General features: G+C 43.5%; 1 protein-coding gene across 16 annotated transcripts in view; it reads left to right on the forward strand.

The window, feature by feature from the left end:
- pde4dip (phosphodiesterase 4D interacting protein) overlaps positions 1-20,473 on the forward strand; it is a 425,654-nt gene that overhangs the window by 264,537 nt on the left and 140,644 nt on the right. For all 16 annotated transcript variants that reach the window (XM_078218377.1, XM_078218378.1, XM_078218362.1 and 13 more), the window contains 7 exons: positions 5,895-6,032; positions 8,210-8,329; positions 8,920-9,012; positions 11,210-11,449; positions 13,308-13,466; positions 16,331-16,444; positions 17,947-18,084. In XM_078218377.1, coding sequence (XP_078074503.1) covers positions 5,895-6,032; positions 8,210-8,329; positions 8,920-9,012; positions 11,210-11,449; positions 13,308-13,466; positions 16,331-16,444; positions 17,947-18,084 — 1,002 coding nt within the window. The remainder of the gene's footprint in view (positions 1-5,894; positions 6,033-8,209; positions 8,330-8,919; positions 9,013-11,209; positions 11,450-13,307; positions 13,467-16,330; positions 16,445-17,946; positions 18,085-20,473) is intronic.

Genomic DNA, 20,473 nt, shown 5'->3' on the forward strand with positions numbered 1-20,473 from the left:
CCCACAGTCCGGAAGATGTGCCGGTTAAGTGCATTGGCCATGTTAAATTGCCCCTTAGTGTACCTGAACAGGCACCGGAGTGTGGCGACTAGGGGATTTTCACAGTAACTTCATTGCAGCGTTAATGTAAGCCTACTTGTGATACTAATAAACAAAGATTTAAACACCAAGTTAGTTCTATCACCTGTAACATTGAACATAATACCCACCACCTAGCAGCGGATGGGACACTGACTATCTAGGAGACCAACAAGCACATCCTTGCGGCTTTCAAGAGAGTCCCTAATTCAAAGGTACTCAGGGTGGGAAGGAGATGCCCACAGAGAACCACCGACCCTGCACTTTCCTCTGATTCCCCTCCCTGGCAATGACCGCCATCTCGCATATCTTTCTCCAGGAATCTAACAATGAACTCTGGTGAAGGCTCCAAGTACATTATCGGCAGCAGCCACTGACTCCAGTGGCACAGTTGGTGGTGGAGAGCTTCCGGCTTCTATTAGCCAGCAGCCATCCGAGGCAGGATTTCCACTCTACTGGAGGAGGTTCAGCAATGAAGTGATGCCCATGGTGGCAGGGTCCTCACTGCCAGTTAGGGATTTAGTTCCCTTGGGGTCCCCTGGTGATCAGATCAGTGAGGGTGTTGCCAGTTTTGGTGACAAATGTAGGGCTCCCACTGCCCTCTGTAGTTTCAAAATTGAAGTTTCTGGCTCTAAACCTTCCACAAGGCCAATGCTAAAAGCCAAAACCTAGCTTTGCTGTTACCATGGAGGTGAAAACATCTCTTGAAGGCATCGCAGTGTCATTTATGCCGCAATGGTGTTACCAGAATCTAACTTCCCCCAGAAGCATTAGTACTGATGTAAATGCAGTGATCAATTGGGCAGAGAGTTGAGGTGGCGGGGTCCCCATCCAATGAAATGCTGCCCCCTGCCTCAGAATCACCTTTGGCGAAGTGCAGGTGGGGGTGACATTAAATCCCTCCCTATGACTGTTGCATTTGTGCTAACAGTTATTTCAGTCTTGTGTTTTAAGTATGCATAAAGAATGTCACATTAAATAGAAAATGGACCCTAATCTAGGTGTAATATAATTTTCCTTATTATAGGTATGGGAGATCACAGCTGGAACAATCTGTTATGCTGAAAATGCTACCCTGATTGTCAGCTGATCATTCACTTAGTTTTGCCCAATTGCCTCGCTGGAGTTGCTCAAAATTACAGATAGGTTCAAATAAAGCAGTTCCTTCAACCTATTTGATCTCAACTCCCTGGAATAGCAATCCCATCATCTATCCATCACAGTAACTAGTCACTTTTTAAGTGAGTTCCATGTCCAACACAAGAATAGCAAAGCCTGCACATGATCCGTTATGCAGAGTGCTAAACTTGTGATCAGTAACTCAGTGAATGCCATGGGTACTGGTTAACAGACCAGCACATGCCCATATCAATTAGCATTGCTTATGTGGAGGAAAATAATCAAGTAAAACTTGTTAAATAACATGCTTATATAATTGGTATCTAATATAATCAAAGGGCAAAGATAATACTATCAATTCATGTATTTAAATTGATTTAGATCAGACTTTAGAACCCAGAGTTAGATTGCAACTCTGTAATCACTCTCTAGTGTCTTTCATTTCTTAAAACAATTTAATTCACACCCACATCTTTATTCTGGGGCTGAAGAATTCCCCCAGTTAATTTTAGTGAAAGTGCTTTATGCTCAAAACACATTTATATTATCAACAGGAATAATTTCCCTCTCTTGGTTCTACTGAGTTTATTTTATATTACCTTTTACCTGATACATAAACAAAAATATTATCTCTGGTTGTAATTTTATTTGGGTAATGAATATTTGGGATTTGTTTGTGTAATTTTGGAGGCTATCCCTTCAAACAATAATTGTGGACTCCATGTCACTAATCCATAATAATGCATACTAAATAAAACCACACTGCAAAAACAACAAGATTGACTCAATCTTAGGAATGAATATTTAAAAAGAACTTATAAAGTGTTTACCTAACAATGTTGAGCACTTCTCACAAGTACTTTTTTTTAAACCAAATCTTTTCTTGCTCCTAAAGCATCTTCTTCCTCTCCACTGCAGAACTATAAGCTACAATACATTGAACAATGCCATAGGGTTTAAACTTCAATACACGAGCAATGCCATAGGGTTTAAACTCCAATACACTGAGCAATGCCATAGGGTTTAAACTCCAATACACTGAGCAATGCCATAGGGTTTAAACTCCAACACACTGATCAATACCATAGGGTTTAAACTCCAACACACTGAGCAATACCATAGGGTTTAAATTCCAACACATTGAGCAATTCTATGGGACATCTGCCAGTAATACTATCCATCAATCACCAGACTGACTGGGATAATACATGTCATTGCTGTCATGTGCAGTTTCTTGTCCTCCTAAGCTGCTGATGTCTATTGTGGTGCTTACATTCTTATGTGAATCTAGATAATGAGAGTTAGCAAGCCCTTTCACAATGGGCGAGGCATCATTAATGAGCTCAATCATTTACCCCTGTCCAACATTTACACATGGCTGTTTACTAATAGCAAAGAGGAGTATCCTGGTACATCTTAATGCGGTCCATCCTGTGCTCAAATTCTCAACATGTTAGTTGTGAAATCTGCAAATGGCTTCTCTCCTATGTCCACTCTGCCACAAGCCCAACTTCATTCGTCAATATATCGTTGGGTTTCCTACAGCTTCACTCACTACAAGATTGTCCTTATCGGCAATCTTGGTAAATATGACCTGAGCCATTTGCTCACCATGGAATCTTGCTGAAATATGCCACATCAAAGCTATCCTGTGAGATAATGACTACCCCAGTTAGATCATTTCTCGTTCAGGCCACCACCTTCAGACCTGAAAAATACCCAGTCTACCTCAAAAGACCCTGTAATAATGAAGTATCTCAAAAATTTGAGCAACAGGTGAAACTAGCTATTTCATGCTGCTACTATACAGTGGCAACACGAGTGGCGTTTTCCATTAATAGGATGTTGCCGTCAAGCCAAAAAGACATTCTATCCACCACACAAATGAGTAATGTGATATATGAATGTTGCTGCCAGTGCAATGCGAGGTACTTGGGCCGTACATCCCAGCAACTGGTGGATCATGTCAAACAGCACGTCCTTTTGGCTGTTTCCAATTTATAAAATTCAGAGCACATATCTAACGCTAAATATGACTCCGTGATTGGGCAGTATTTAGTGTAATTCTTACTCAAGCTTATTTACTAACAACCAATAAGTTTATCAGTTGGGCTCACAATGTAGCTCTTGCTAGAGTTACATATATTTATACGCAGAGACCAGTCCTCTGCAGGCATGAATATGTCCAGACATTGCACCTATCTTGAATAAACAAAAGCTTGGGGGATAATATAGCTCCCTGGTGCCAACTTGTCAACCTGCCAGCATATCCCTTTTCTCCTGCATTATAAATTGTTTAAATTTAAAATTTGGCATTTTTGGAACAGCAAGTAGTTGGATAATCTATGGTTTCAGTGGGGAATATGAGACACCTGAAATTTTAAGAAAGAAAAACGACCAAATGCCTAAGACCAGCTGAGACCTCTCTGCCACCCCAGTGGTAAACAAGCTCCTTTGTTTGTTATAGTTCCAGGAGTCACATAGGACATTAACTCTGCTGAACACTGTGATGCCGCTCTTTCAGTTTTTAATACTTACCCATGTAGCATGCTGCCACTCCCCCCACCCACCATGCTCAATGTTCAGTAGCAGCCATATACCATGACACAGTCTCCTCCATTCAGCAGAGAGCCTGGTCTCAACTACTACTCCCGATGTTCAGATCGGTAATTTAGCAGGTTCCCAGGCCCTGAGGATTACTGCCTAGGTCTGCTTCAGTACTGAGTGGAAATGTGAAGCAGATGTTAACAGTTGTTTTTTTTTTCTCTATTTCTATGTCTTATTCGTGTTATTAAGATTTGTATCAGCAACAAAACAAACCTCTAAAATCAAGTTGTAATTTCACATTTCCCCTGTTATAACCTGACATTGTTTGACTTTGGTCTTGGCAAAACCTTCAGGTCATACTGCTATGTAATTGTAGACACCAGCCCAGTCAAGTCAGCCCTGTAATCTTTAAAGATTTTTACTTCCTAGTTGTCTTATCAGAGAATGGGGAATTTAACATCAGGTGTTAATGGAGCAGAGATGTCCAATTGCCATCGAATTAGGGAGGTATAGTACACAATTAAGCGCATTGTCAAAGAGTCATAGAGATTTATAGCATGGAAACAGGCTCTTCGGTCCAATTTGTCCATGCCAGACCTTTTTTTTAACCATTAAGCAGTCCCAATTGCCCGCGTTTGGCCCATATCCCTCTATAGCCATCTTACCCATGTAACTGTCTAAATACTTTTCAAAAGACAAAATTGTACCCGCCACTACTACCTCTAGCAGCCTGTTCCAGACACTCACCACCCTTTGTGTGAAAAAATTGCCCCTCTGGACCCTTTTGTATCTCTCCCCTCTTACCTTAAACCTATGTCCTCTAGTTTTAGACTCTTCCACCTTTGGGAAAAGATATTGACTATCTAGCTGATCCATGCCCCTCATTATTTTATAGAGCTCTATAAGATCACCCCTAAGCCTCCTACATTCCAGAGAAAAGAGTCCCAATCTATCCAGCCTGTCCTTATAACTCAAACCATCAAGTCCTGGTAGCATCCTAGTAAATCTAGTAATTTAAGCATTGTCAGGATTCGGAGTATTTTTGCATTCTTACGCTGGAGATGCCATTTTGTTTTTGTTAGTCGAATTCTGTTTCAGGATAGGGGGCAGCACATATGATATATACAAAGCCAGAGTTCAAATTTGGGGCCAGAAGGCTGAGGTTGGTGGTGGAGGAGGACAACAGTTGGTGTGTGTGTGCAAATTTTGGAACACCTGCTTTACCACTCCCTACCGTTCTGGGTAAGTGTAATCTTATGGCTACACCCCTGCTGTCAAGATATCTTGTTTATCAATTAAAAATATTGTGATAATTTTCCATTTATGAGCTCACTCTGCTGAGATTCATGTTTACTGCTACTACCACAAGGTGAGGCTCGAGGGGCTAGATGGCCTACTCCTGCTCCTATTTCTTATGTTCTTAAAAAGCCACAGACTGAATATCAACTCCTGTGTTCTTGCATTATACAAACTGATATATTAGCATCAATTTGGGACAGCCTGCTGCGTCGGTGGATAAGTGCAATATCTAGTGAGACACATGGTGAATCCAAGGTCCTAATTTGTCCTCAGTTAGCTGATCTCAGCAGGAACAGCAGTTGGCCTTGGTCCCCATGTTGGGGTAGGGAGGAAATAGCAGTTCTGTTTCTGATTGGGTTTTCGTGACTCGGCTACGCATGGACAGGGAGGATCACATGCACCTCAGGTGAGGAACTGACTTGACTCTGCTCTGATGTCCCACGCTGTTGAATATTTATGCACTTGCTGAGTCTGTGATATCCAGAGAGTACTGAATATCCTGACTGAACGCATGGCTACATTTTACCACCAAGTTCAAGTGCTTCAAAATTCTCAATTCCTGAACTGTGTTATACTTTGAATTATATTGTCCCAATGCCCATGCAAAAAATAAACCATGCCAAGTATGCCACACTGCAGAACCAAGGCTGTTATTTATTTGTTTTATGGGATTCTTCATAACTTCACTGATTTGCTGTGAGCAAAGTGAACAGCATGAAATAGTGGAAAAAATTACCATTGAGTATGTGGAGCCCTGGGCAGATATGGGTTAACTGCAGGATTACACTGCTTTGACACCAGGCTGAAATATTTGAACAAACAAATTAATATTTAACCATTTGTCCCCGCAGAACTTGATTGAGGAGCAGCAGCAGCAGTTGAATCAGTATGAGTCAGCAGCTGGACAGTGCGTCACTGAACTGCAGAAAGCCCAGGTCCAAGTACATGGGTTGCAGGGCAGAATCCAGGAGACTGAGTCTGCCAACGAGGTTAGTTGGAATGCTGCTAGGAGTGGAAGATGTTTGGTGTGTGAATGACATGCAGATCTAAATTGTTCTTTCGAGCAGTGCTGCTGCAGACATGAGACCAGAACCAAGGAGGCAAAACATAAAACCACAGCAGTTTTTCCTCACCCCCACCCCACACCAATGGCCCCCCTCACCGCCTCTGACAATCGTCATACAAAGACCCCTCAGAAATAGTCGAATGATTTGAAGCATTGCCTGCAAGCACATTGTTGTCTGAGGTGAGTGAGGTTCCCACACAATGTAATGCTATATTTGGCCTATTTGGTTTGTCACACAACAATGTTCTCCCTTTTAAGATCATATTGCACTGTCTCCGTGGTGCTATTTAATGAGCTGACTGGATTTGCAGTCACATTCATTGAATTGATGATGTCAAAGTTGCTGCGTTACAATAAATTAAAAATATTCTACATCACACAATATAAAACACTATTATTTTCAGAAAAACTCAGGAGAATTCTACATTTCTCGTATCTTTATTATAAATACACGTTAAATATCTTTGCATCATGGATTCGAACCCAGCCCACACTGATCAAATCCTTTCTCATTTGATTCTTAAGTTCTAACATAAAGACAGGAAAAGGAGACTTGCATTTATATAGTGCTTTTCAGGACCACCAAACATCCAAAAGGGCTACAAACTGTAGTATAGTCACTGTTGTAATGTTGGAAATGTAGCAGCTAGTTTGCACATAGCAAACTCCCCAAATATCAGTGTGACATTGTTCGGAATATCTTTTTTTAATGTTAAATATGGATTAATATTGGCCAGGACACCAGGGATAACCTCTCTGCTCTTCTTCAAAATAATACTATGGGATATTTCATATCAACCTGAGCAGGCAAATGTGGCCTCTGTTCAGTGTCTTATCTGAAAGACAAGACCTCCAACAGTGCAGCACAGGAGTGTCACCTTGATTTTTGTGCTCAAGTGTCTGGAGTGTGATTTGAACCCAGAACCTTATGATTCACAGGTGAGAGTGCTATCAACTGAGCTATGGCTCTCACCCTACAGTATGTTTGTAAAGTTTCATCCCAAGAACAGACTAGGGCACAAAAATGTCCATACATTGTTATTAATTAGAGGTCAGACTCAGAGGCTTTGTAGTAAAGATGTCTTAAGCTTTTGCACTCATGGGTTGTAAAACACAGTTGTGTACCATGGAGCCTCAGGGTCCGTATACAAAGTTTAAATCCATTTCCCTTTTACAGATGTCTCATGTTGCTGAATTTAACTCAGTTCGGTATAACTCATCTGTATTTGAAAGCCGGAGAAGCTATGACAAGCATGAGCTAGCAAAGTCAGTGTTTCACTAAAAATCCAACTGCATGGATCTCCAGATAATTACTGTGACCGGCACTCTGTCAGATCAATAGCTTCAAGTCCTTTATAAACATTATCCTTTTTGAAGTGTTCCCTTATGCCAGCCTTTGCAGAAACATTATTTGTCTTGACCATTGTTTTGTGTGTTTTGCTGCTTTGATTTGGGATTTATAAAGTAGTGAGGGAATAGTACGACAATAAAGGCAAAATACCATGGATGCTGGAGATCTGAAAGAAAAAAAAGTGCTGGAAAAACTCAGCAGGTCTGGCAGCTTCTGTGGAGAGAGAAGCAGAGTTAATGTTTTTAATTGAATATGACTTTTTCGAGGGAATAGAGAACTATCGTTTTCAAATCTTCAGGCACAAAAAATTCTAATAGGATGAGCCAGTGGATAAACAGAGTCTTTAGCACAAAACTGCTGATGCTGCAAGAATGAAGTTGTCAGGCCTCAACTGACCCTCGTAGTACTGGTTGGGCATCCTTGCTGTTGAGGTGGGTGGAAATACCAAGTTGAAGTACAGTGGAGTTTCAGTTATTTCCCCAAAATGGTGCAAGTACTGGACAGGAAACTTTTTCCATTGCATGACCTTTAACTTCCCAAACAAACTATTGCAAGCTCACTGTCTTGTGTGGACTCCCTTGTCACTTTGTCCCATCAGCTTGGGGTTTTTAAAAATATAACCATCAAACAGTCCATGGAACAAACACAAAATCCTAGTCCAGCCTGGATAATTAAGTTTCTTTTTAATTAAACTTTTTCCCACCATGCTTTGTGCAAATAGTAAATCTCTTGTGACTTTATTTCTCCAGATGCTGCAGGAGAATTTAAGAGAAATGGAAAGTGAACTAAGGGCAATGCGCTACACAGCACAGAAGCAGGACCGAACCCAGATGGAACAGAAGGAGGCTTTGGAAAACAAGGAGAAGGAGGTAAAAATTCTCTGATGTAGACACTGGAGGAGAAATGTCATGCGTAGAATTTTCTGCAGACGTTGGGAAATCAGGACTAAATGGGGGTCCCATACCTGTGGCTGACAGTGAGACCATCACAGGAAGGAGTTCGCCTTTGAGCTCACTATCAACATGAAGATGGAGTGCCGGCCCCCGATGCTGCTGCCCCAATCATGGGGTTGGCAGCTCTGAAGCCTCAAGCCATTTTGAGACTGCTGAGCTTGACTAAGGAGTGGATAAGCCCTCTGAGGGGTACACTTAAAATAATATTTCAGAGGAGCCAAGCAGGTATGCGCCCCAAATGTAGGGGGCAACCTCTTCAGATGACTAGTTGGGGAAGGGGGTAGCCTTTCTGTTAGTAAAACTGTAAACGTAGTGTGAAGATTTTCAGTGTTTACTGCTTTCAGGAGTTATCCCCTAACGCATGAAATAGCACCAGAAGAAATCTTCTCCCTTGAAGAGCAGCCACAGCCTGCAAACTTCAGATAGTTTTGTAGATGGTAATAATATTTTGAGAGCTTGAAATTCCAATGGTCTTTGTCCCCTCCAACAACCCTGCCCCAATCCAGGTTGAAGAGCTTTATCGTGTAATTGATGGCCAAAATGAGACTCAGGCCAAACTGAGGGAGATACTTCATAGAAGTCAGCTTGAAAACCTGAAGGTAGGCAAAAGGGGAAAAGGTAACTTAAATAGCCTTGGACTGCACAACCCTGCACTTCAAACCTTTCTTGCCTTTCATTAATTTTGTCTGTAATCCTGTACTTCGTGTTCCTCAGGCGTTATGTCTTGTTCTAATGGCGATACGTGTTGGGACCCTATGGAAGCCCTGACATGCCAGGACATTTAAATTTCCAAAGGATTGATTTCTCATGCCCAGAATCCTCGGTGAACGCTGAGCTCAAGTCACAGATTTGGGCCAGATCCACGGGATTCGCCTGCATGTTTAGACTGGAAATGTTAGACAGTTTAATAGCTGGTCTAACTCGGGGATTAGCCAGTGTAAATCACCCTACTGACCATCCGATGAAGACTACATTCCCTACCAACTTCCACCACCAAGAAAGACCCAACTACCCCTTCCGACCCAATCACCCTCGAACTCTCTCTCTTGCGTGCCGCCCCCCACCCACACACACACACACACACATCATCAAAACCGGCGACCAGACCCCGACCACCTGATTACTCCCCGATCACTTGAATATCCACTCACCCACCAATCTACTTTCACCCACTCATCTACTCCCTCACCTACTGCACTACCCACCTCACCCATTCACCCACCTCATCCATTCACTCGCCTACACACCTACCAATTCACTAATTCACCCATTCACTAACCCACATTAAGAGACTTGGATCTTTAAAAACTTACCTGAATACTGCAGCTACTGTTGTATGAAAAGGGCATGTTCTCTCCTTCCCGGATATTCTTGCTCACTGAACTTCCTGGTGAGACAGCACTGATCCATTTCTGCTTCGGCCAGGATCAGAAGATAAGGGCTGAAAATGGGTAGTATCATCAGGTCATAGGAAACATCATGGGCAATTGGCAATGCACCCATCACTGCCGCAAACTAGAAGATGTCGGCCAATCACACAGCCCTGCTTTGTTGAGTCTGATCATTTATTTAAGTATTTTATACTGCAGTATGCCATATTACCTCATCTCCTAGTGATGAAAGGCTGCTAGCAGTTCCATCACAGCAGAAAATGGTTGTTGTTTGAGTTGAGCATCCACAGTAAAAGCATGAATTTGTATTCTGTTGGAAGTGCCGTTTTTCAAATGAGATGTTGGGTTAATGCTCCAACTGCCCCTCATTGTCTAAAGCAGAACAGGAGGGCTAAGTGTTCTGAACAACGTTTGTCTTTACTTAGATCTCTCACACCCTCAGGACCTGCCAGAGTGCTTCACAGACAATTAAATACTTTTGAAGTGTAATCATTGATGTAAAGTAGCAAATTCTCCTCCACCCAGTATACGTTACCTAGAGCCTGTGCCCTCAGCGATCTTGAGACTCTGGGGCATGTCTGTCCAGCAGTAGCCATGGCTTTCTTAGTGAGTTTAGTGGTGTTGCTAAGCCCAAGAACTCCGGGCCTTTGATTGTCCAGCAACTCTCACTAGGCAGGATTTGCACCCCCAGGGTCTTCATTCCAGGGGAAGTCTAGTCCCTTGATCAGGCAAGGGTTGCCTTTGATGGAAGGATCCCACCTGACAAAGGTGACAAGCAGCATGCACGGGTTCATCTGTTGTGAATGCCACAGGTCCACTGACAGCTGGGTTAAACTCACTGGCAGAGGGTTGAGGCTCTTAAGTGGTCATTAATTGGCCACTTAAAGGCTTCAAGTGGCAGTGGGGTAGGTACATCAACCATGGGCCATTCCCACCCAGAAATGATTTCTAGTAGATGTGGGAAGGTAGTGGGGTTCAGGTACACCACCACCTGCCTAAGTAAATTCCCTTCCTACCTCCAAACTCACCACCAGTGAGAGCAGATGATTCTGTCCCTCATCTGAAAAATCACACTTCCAATAGTGCAGCACTTCCTCTACTGCAAGACTTGTGTAAGGCTAGATTTGTGCTCAAATTGCTGGAATGGGAAGTGCATTACCTTTGAGCCAAGGAAAGTGGAAGTTGAGCCCTGAATGTAGGCTATCTGCCTGACCACTTAACCTTGAGATTGGAGACAGTATGCATTGAGAGAAGGATAATATTAGAAGATGTTGAAGTAAGAAATGTTAATTTAAATCATTCCACCCAAAATTTTCAAGCTGAAAAGTGTAATTCTATCTTTATTGCTTATGTATATTGCTTGTTTCTCATCCCATTCCACATTTCTGTTTCTTCTGGGCTATAGCGTTGTACATCCTGTCAGAGTATTAATGGACAGGCAGTACCTCCACGTGCCCAACAACAAGCTGAGCTGCTGGAACTACAAAGCACCTCCTTTTCCAATCAGCTGGAATTGCAGCGAAGGCAGAGGCTACTACGCCAGAAAGAGTATGAACTGACCAGAGCCAGAAGAAGGAAAGAACTGATCGAGACTGAACTTGAGGAGATGCATCAGCAAAAGGAGGCTACCGTTAATCACAATCAAGTGAGCATTTTGGTGTTTTAAATAAAATCTTTGTTTTCCAAGTCCAGAATTTTATGCTCCCCCAGTGGGTTCTAAGGTGAAGGGGGGAGCATGGGGGTGACTCAGACACGCCTTTATGGTGGTACAGACAGGCCCTCGGATGGGAAGCCCACCCATGTCCCATCAGGGCCCCTAAGTGGCCATTTAAGAGCCTTTCCCTACCCGGCTTCAATTTTTAGGTTGGCGGGCACCTGATGACTGAGGGTGGGAACAGAAAACGTCTCACCCTTGATCTCAGGCAGGAAGTGGGGGAGGGGTGGGCGTTCATCCATCAGAAGACCCTTGGTCTAAGTTCACCCTCTTCTCTCAGACTGGAGACTTCTGCCCCCCCCCCCAAACAGCAAGAACAGCTGCAGTACCTCTTCTGGCCACTGCAACACTCTGCCTGGGTGGGCTGGAGAGCTGTTGGCCAATCTGAGCTCTCCAAGGCAGGACTTCCATCCAGGTGTGGATGGAAGTCCCGCCTGTTGCTAATCAATGCTCATTGGAGCGTGAAATGGCACCAGGCCTGTCAGAAAGGGCTGGTTGTGTTCTCCAAATATAGAGTGGGGGAAACGCTCACCATCCTGAAAATGCAGGCCCAAGTGTATATTTTCCTTGTATGCATTGTGTTGGCTCAGATTCTTTTCCAGCCCAGTATGCTTTTTGTAATTTGTTTTTCACCAAGTTGAGGTATGCATATATTATGGAGTTATAATATCCGCTGTCAGGAACATGCCAGATCAGGAGTTTTGTAGCAAACTGGATGTAGATTCCTGTATTCTGCCTTATCCCCCATTAGGGAGAAGAACCTTCTAATTCGCTTGTGTAACTTTTTCCATCATTGGCACCAATCCTTCCAGCCTCTCTGACTGAGATTTTCCATTGTGTCAAGTAGCAGTGCCAAAAAACACTCGGAACGATGCAGTTGGCCAGGCTCGGGCTTTATTCCTTGGAACGTATGAGAATGAGGGGTGACCTTATTGAAGTGTATAAAATCATGAGGGACGTAGATAAGATGAACACTCAGTCTTTTTCCCAGGGTAGGGGAATTGAAAACTAGAGGGCATAGGTTTAAGGTGAGAGGGGAAGGATTTAAAAGGCACCTAAGGGGCAACTTCGTCACACAGAGAGTGGTACATATATGGAATGAGTTGCCAGAGAAAGTGGTTAAGGCAGGTTTAAATAACATTTAAAAAGCATTTGGATAATGGCATGAATGGGAAAGAACTAGAGGGATATGGGCCAAATGTGGGCATTGAGACTAGCTGGGAGGGCACCATGGTCAGCATGGACCAGTTGGGCCAAAAGGTCTGCTTCTGTGCTGTATTGCTGTATGATTCTATGTTACTACTACCTGAAACAAAATAAACTTTCACTCAATAGACTGGCTGGATTTGAAGCTGGGTCCCTAAGGTGAAGAGCACATTCCTTCTAAACTGTATGCCCACACAGCAACTTGGAAATTCCCATGCAGGCCAAGTACAAGTTAGTCCCTTTAAGTGACCAAGATAAAGGGCCCACGTGGTTGAAAGAAAAGGCCGCACATCTGATTAACAAGTTAGAGCAGATGTTCGTGAAGAATAATGTATTAACTATACCCAAGTCTCACGATTGTCAAATTTCTTGTGCTAGTTCATCAAAGAATCTCTGCATCTGCTGCTGATATGGATTTTCCACTGCTTTCTGACTGTTTCTGGGTCAACAATATTGTAGCTAATTTTAGACTTGCAAAATTAATTATACCATACAGTTCCTTTGAGTGCTAATTGGTGCAGAGAATCTGTATTCTTTTTGTGGTATGCTACCGGTAATTTTGGCTGTTGGTGGCTTGTTTCAGGAGCTGCGCAACACACTGCAACAGATCCGACAGGAGCTCCAGGAGAAGGAGCAGCACTATCAAGCCCTGGAGAGAGCGCATCAGCGTGAAGTCCATGTCCAGGGGGAGAACATCCAGTGCCTGAAAGAGAGATTACAGGATAAAGAGCATTTCCTGCAGGTACAAAGAGGCACCCGATCCTGGAACCTCACAGCAACACAATCCAGTTACTCTTTGTCTTACAGTTGGATGCACTTCTTTCCCTTTATTGATTTCATCCCTTCCCCTGGATTACTTCTCATTCCTCCCAATCTCTATGAAAGTTCAAATGTCTTGCTGGGATATAGTACCACTTGGCAGCTTTGTGGTACCTCCTCAAAATTCCTATGTTTCATTCTTGTATGAGTGTGCACAGTGAACAAACTACTCAATTGGCGATTGCATCGCTGCTGAGTCTTGTTCTGCCCACACACACTTTCCAAGAGATGTCACTGGATAGCAGTTAGAAGCTGCTTTTTTGTTACACATCACATTATGTTATTTATCATTTGAGTGGAGAATTCTAAATCTCAGCCATCTGAGCAGAAATCAGAGCTCAGATTTGTTGTTCCTTACTGGAAGTGAGAAGAATCCATAGAGTCGGTTGCCAGAATAGCACCCAATGTGAGTACCAGCAGAGAGTTCAGAAGCAAAATTGGTAAAGTCCTGAGGTGGATTGAGCCCCAGCGCTCTTATATAGAGTCTGTGCATGTCAACTGTGTCAAATCGGTAGATACCTTGTCATGAATTGGAAGGTTGTGGGTTCAAGCCTCAGTCTGGTGCAGGAGCACTTTTCAGTGCATTATTGAAGGAGTGGGGATTTGTCAGAGGAGCTGTCTGTTCACCTGTATTGCATGGAGACATCCCCACCCCCATCTCCCCCTCCACCCCTCTCGCAAAACACACACACATATGATGGGAGCAACCTTAATTGATTCAGAGTGGGACTTTGCTCCCATCTGGGAGTCCTGCTCTAGAATGCTCAGATTGGCCAGCAGCTCTGTAGTCCCATTGCTGGGACCACGGCCAGTTCCCCTGGAAGAAGTGTTATGGAGCCAAACTTCGGGGGCCTCCAGCCCTTCATCCCCACCCTCCCCCAATCGCTCGCCCCGACTCCCGATTGCTGGCATCAACCCCCGATCAGCGGCCCCACCAACAGGCCCCCGGCCAAGATGCAGAGTTCCCCCCTTCCCACCCTCCTACTGACCTCCTCCCCACCCCCCCACTGGCCCACCCCCCCCCCCCCCCCCCCCCAAGCTGGTCTGGCCCTGCCCGCTTGGCACTGCCTGGTGCCCAGTGGGCAGTGCCACTGTGCCAGACTAGCACTGCCCAAGGAGTGCTACTCACTCCTGCCCCTGACCACCCGAGGGGCATCAAGGCCTCCAGTTCCACCGGCGAGACCATCACATTATGTCCCCATTGGTGGGGAGTATCTGTGATCTTCGCCAGTGAGGACCTCCACCCGCAAGATTTGAAAACTAAGTGAGCCCGGACTGTAATGTCCTGGGCTCACTAATTATATTAAAATTATGATGTACATATTTAATCAGCTTTGCGCCCTTTGAAGATGATAATGTGGCAAAAATGGCCTGGAAGGACCACGATTCGCATTTTTAGCCTCCCGCTCAAAATTCCTGTCTCACTATGCTAATTGACCAGCACAGCAGGACGGACAGATCATGCCCCAGTTGTCTGGGAGTTTGGACAGGCCTGGCACACCTCAGTAAGGGTGGATAGTGGGAATGGGGGGGCCCCCCAAGTCCTAGAGGTAAGCGGGGATGATTAAGGAGGGGGTATGATCTTAGGTAGGGGTTGCTTCCGATGGGCACAGGAATCTATCAGAGGAGAACGCCTTTGTCTGACAGCCTAGACATTGAAAATTGCCAGGCTGCGCCTCCACCTAACCTACATGTCTTTGGATGTGGGAGGAAACCGGAGCACCCAGAGAAAACCCCCGCAGATACGGGAAGAACATGAAACCTCCACAGTCACCCGCGGCTGGAATCGAAACCGGGACCCTGGCTCTGTGCAAGCAATGGGAAGCTCATTGTTTTTTATGAACCGTCCCTGTCCTCAAATATGGCAGTGAGGGGCTCTAAAATTCAGTCCCATATTAAAAAGAATAAGGGTAGTTCTGTCACTTTCCAGCCCTGCACATGTCCCTCAACCAACACCTGGGAGATAATAAACTCTAATTCATTTCACTGCATTATCATCTGCTAAGAAGGAAAGAAGTATTGGGTTAAGAGAGAGATAGAAGAGGCAGAAAATAAAATGTTTTAAAGAAACATTTTGTATTTTTAAATTTTCATCCATAATTAAAATCTGATGATATGGGGCTGCACACTTGTAAGATTTAATTCTCAATGACTGAAAGGTTGTTTGTCAATAGTCAAGATATATCATTACAAAAAATTTACTTGCGTGGAATTGAACAAGCCTGATTTTTTCTAACGTATTTAGTTATCTTATCACGTACACCTTTCCATGTGTTTCAGTGGTGGGGGTGTCTTACCAAGATACTGGTAAAGTACAGTTCCTGGAAGGGCAGGTTAACTTGGATAGTGACTTCCTGACTTACTCATTAAATGTTCATTTGTGGTGACTGACAGTTGTGTCTGACTTACATTTTAATAATGGTGAACACAAATAGTCTCAAAATTGTTTCTACACAAATTGTGTAAAAACTAAAATTCCACTGTGCCAGCGATCTGCCTGAACCTTTCTGAAATCAGGGCACAGTGGACAAAGGCAATTTTATTGTTTCCAACACCAGTCCTGAGCAATCAGGTTTTGAAATTATTATGGGGATTTTAATGCTGACCTTCATGTTGATTGGGAGTTGGGGTTGACACAGCCTAATCACTTCATTTAGATCCTTTAGCACCCACTGCAGAGAGATTTTAATTTTAGCAACCTGAACAGGAGACAGCCAGGTGTCCAAGGTGGAAGAATTCTGATGTAAAACCAAAGATTTCCAAGGAATTATTTTTGTATGTTCGCAGCAATATGTTGAACTCTTTGAATGCCAGCAAAGTGAAGAAGAAGGCAGAGAAGAAAGAGATGCACTGGTAGATAAACTCCGAGAACGTATCAAAGAGAGAGATAAAGCTCTGGAGGTAGGTCAGCGTATCTTGCTTCCTATTTACTTAATGCACAAACGATATTGTTTATTCCTCAGTTGTATCTTTTTAGGCAGTAACTGTTCATTCCTCTAAACTTTTAATGACTAAATTATAAGGAAGCCTGTACTTCCTTTATTTTGAAAGTAATATTCCTTTAATCCTCAGTTTTGCTTAAATGTTCTTTCACATCTCTGCACCATATTGCACAATCTTGGGGATGGGGACAGTTATTCATTAGAGACAATGGACTGAATCTTCCGAGCAGTGGCAATGCTGAACATGTGGATTGGATCTTGGTTTAATATTGCATTCAAGAGATGGTATATTCAACATTGCAGAACTCCCAAAGTACATCAGCCCAGATTATGTATTCAAGTAGCTGTGTTGGATTCAAACCCATACCAGGAAATGAGTGCTACCAACTGAGCTAAAGCTGGAATTATATTAATTATTGGTGGAAACGATGTGAGCAAAATCGGTTAATCAGCATGGGGTTAGAAGACAAAAGTTAACATGCCTGAAGGGAAACTTGAGACTAAAAGAACATTTGTCCTCTCATAGTGTAAATGGAAATGTTTGAGATGGACAACTGCCTATGGTTAAATAATGAAGGTTTAAGGATAGATAAGCATGCTGGTATTTTGCTTGATTACTTTTAGGAATTGGAGTATTTTTGATGAACATTCCCTCAGGAGATTAAGAGGGGGCTATTAAATCACTCAGAACCCATTCACTTGTACAGAGTCAAAATCAGGCCCTAAATACTTGTGGTAGAGTTTTAAATGTGGGGAAAAAATATAGGGGCAGCACAGTGGCACAGCGGTTAGCACTGCTGCCTCACAGTGCCAAGGACCCGGGTTTGATTCCCGGCTTAGGTCACTGTCTGTGTGGAGTTTGCACATTTTCCCCGTGTCTGCATGGGTTTCCTCCGGGTGCTCCAGTTTCCTCCCACAGTCCAAAGATGTGCAGGTTAGGTGAATTGGCCACGCTAAATTCTCCTTCAGTGTACCCAAACAGGGGCTGGAGCGTGGCGACTAGGGGAGTTTCACAGTAACTTCATTGCAATGTGAATGTAAGCCGACTTGTGACTAATAAATAAACTTTAACTTTAGCTTGATGAACAGAATATACTTTTAATATTCCAAACTTTCTTTTGTCAAAACTTTCAGGTTCTTGGAGAAATCACATTTATCCATTATCCAATTAAGTTTATTGGGAAAGTAGTGAATAGATCCTTGTGATTAAGGAACATTTTAGAAATGCTTTCAGTGGCAGAAAACCAGAGCTGCAACATTACAGTTTGTATTTCTATAACATCTTTAACATAGCAAACTTCCCAAGGCACTCACTAACTATTTACTACTCATTTGTCACAGCTCCAAAGTACTTTACATAGTTCAGGTCCCAGATTTTAAGACTCGTGTAACTTTCTGAGAATTGGGAGAGCATATCTATCTTGTAATGAGTTGGAGATCACTTATGCTGTTTCTTTCCAGCATGCAATTGATGAGAAGTTCAGTACCTTGGAAGAAAAGGAGAGTGAAACACAGCAGCTGCACTTGGCTCTACGTGAGAAAGAAAGGGATCTGGAGAGATTCCGCTGCATCTTCTCCAATAATGAAGAGACTATCAATGTAAGTGGACACACTGAACATCTGTGTTTATATCTGTAGGAAATAAAAAGGATGGAGTGATCAACTAAAGCAGAGAAAGGATCAGCTTCATTCAGTTTAATGTACTTTTCGATAGAATCTTGTTTATTTTGTTTCTGCTGAAACCGCGGGACTATCTTCAGTTCAAAACTCAATTTCCTAATGGGTGGTCTTTACTGAGCCCCTTTCCTGAGTAGTAGAAGTGTGGTCCCTCCACACTGGAAACAGTTTGTTAAGAGCGTCTAGGACCCCATTGGGACAGGAGAAAGATATGTTACTTAATATCGTCACGGTCCACACCTTGACTTTCCCAGCATTCTCCTGCACAGCACTCCTCACATCAACACTGCTTTCAGCTGCACCGAACCCTCCTTCTGCAGGCATTTCATATCACCATCTGAATAGCCAAATCCTTCATCCTATCTTGCACCCATATCTCACAGTCCCCTCCACAGATGTTGTCCTGCCCATCCCTCCATATAAGCTAATATGAACACTCACAACTCTGTATCTTCTCCTTGAAAGAGAAGAAAGTACACAGTTTGGCAGGAGGCATAGACCTGGGGTGTGTTAGGGATTTAGGGTGTGTCAGGATTTGGGATATGTTGGACGAATGGCCCTTCAGTGGCAGCCGTTGTCAGTGCATGCCCACTTGATCCATGGAAAAGAAGCTTTTGTTCCGGGGGGCTGAAAATGTCAGCAGTGACCTGCCTTGCAAGCCTGAGTCTCTTGAGGCACTGCTGCTCACCTGTGTTGAGAGAGTTGATCCTCTACCTGTGGACCCTATGTTTAGACTCTCTGTTTGGGATCTCACCTCTTTCCAGTTGGATTTTGATGTCCATCCCCTCTGTCTATGGAGAGACATATGGTTGAGGCGAAGGCATTTGATGCTGCTGTTGGTGTTATTGCAGCTGATGCTGTTGGGGCGGTTCTTGCTGTTGTGACCTCTGTCCTTGACCCTCAACAGTGGTGGAAGTTAGAGCTCCATTAGCTTCTCATGCTGTGTTGAAAGCTGGCAGCAGAGTAATGCTGCTCGACAAATGAAGTGCCTTCCAAGAAGTTAGCAATCAGCTGTCCTGCAATGACTGCACTCTTTGAGAGAGAGGTGCTTTCAACAGCAATCAATGGCCACAGCTGGAGTTCTTCACTGTAACTGGTCAAACCAAAAACTTTCCAATTTGTCAGTTTCGCTAATGAAGCTTTTCCCACTGTGTCTTCACCTCAGTAAACCTGGTGAGGTGCAGACACAGTGTAACAGCTGGGCGCACTTGGGAAGGAAGAAACTCACGGTTGTAAAGATTCTCAGTCGCTTTTTTGATCACCTCAGCTGCTTTCCTGCCCGGACCCATTGGGTTTACTGCAACCCAACCTTCAGAAAACCGGAATAAGGTGAGATAGTAGCCGGTATTTTATGACTTCGCTCGGACGAAGCTCATAAAATCCACCCGAGGCCAACAGACAATTCCGTTCCGTGAGCCGCGGTAAAATTCCGGCCAGTGTCAGGATCCTGACACTACCTAATTTCCAGGATTTTCCCAGCCCCACACAGACTTGAACTCACCCCTACCTAGCTGGAAACATTCTACCCTCCTTGACTTGTCCTTATCTTTAAAACCATATTGTACCTCTCTCATTGAAAACAGCCCTTTTACTGCTTTACAGAATTTCTTGACAGCCCGTTGTCACCAGCTGGTGATCATCAGTTTAGCTGCTGGCCAAAACCATTAAATCTTTCAATTTGGCATCCTAAACCTTGTTTTCATATCCTGATCAAAGTTTAAAAAAATTAACAAGTAGAAGACTTCTCTTCTTTTGTTCCAACGTTAAAAATAATCCCAATTCACAAAGCCTTGATGTGTTGACCTTGATTTTTGACTTTAGTCAGAAGCAGCAATTTATGTGATCTCATCATCTAATGATGAAAGGTCGTTGATGATCTCATCAGAGCTGAAAATGCTGATGTGACTAAGGTTCGAGTACTCTGAAGGAAAAGATGGAATTTTCATATGCAACCCTTGCACCACTTCCAGAACATCCCACTAACTTACTTTTGAAGTGTAGTCACTAAGGGGATTGTGTGTGTACAACATGGTCCCACGAAGAGCAGTGAGATGACCATATCAGCTGACACCAAGCGAGCTTTCCTACTCTTCTTTGAATAGTGCCGTAGGGTCATTTATACCCGTATGAGTAGGCAGAAAACCCCTTGGATTAATGTCTCATCTGTTAAAGTCTCTGACAGTACTGCATTCCGTTGGCACTTCACTGACATGTCTACCGCACTTTTGTGCTCACATCCTGAAATGGGTCCTCTGACTCTTCTTATCATACTTGGCTTTGAATCCAAATGTTATCACTGAGCCAAGGCTGA

This window comes from Mustelus asterias, chromosome 8 (genome assembly GCF_964213995.1).
Source record: "Mustelus asterias chromosome 8, sMusAst1.hap1.1, whole genome shotgun sequence".
NCBI lineage: Eukaryota > Metazoa > Chordata > Chondrichthyes > Carcharhiniformes > Triakidae > Mustelus > Mustelus asterias.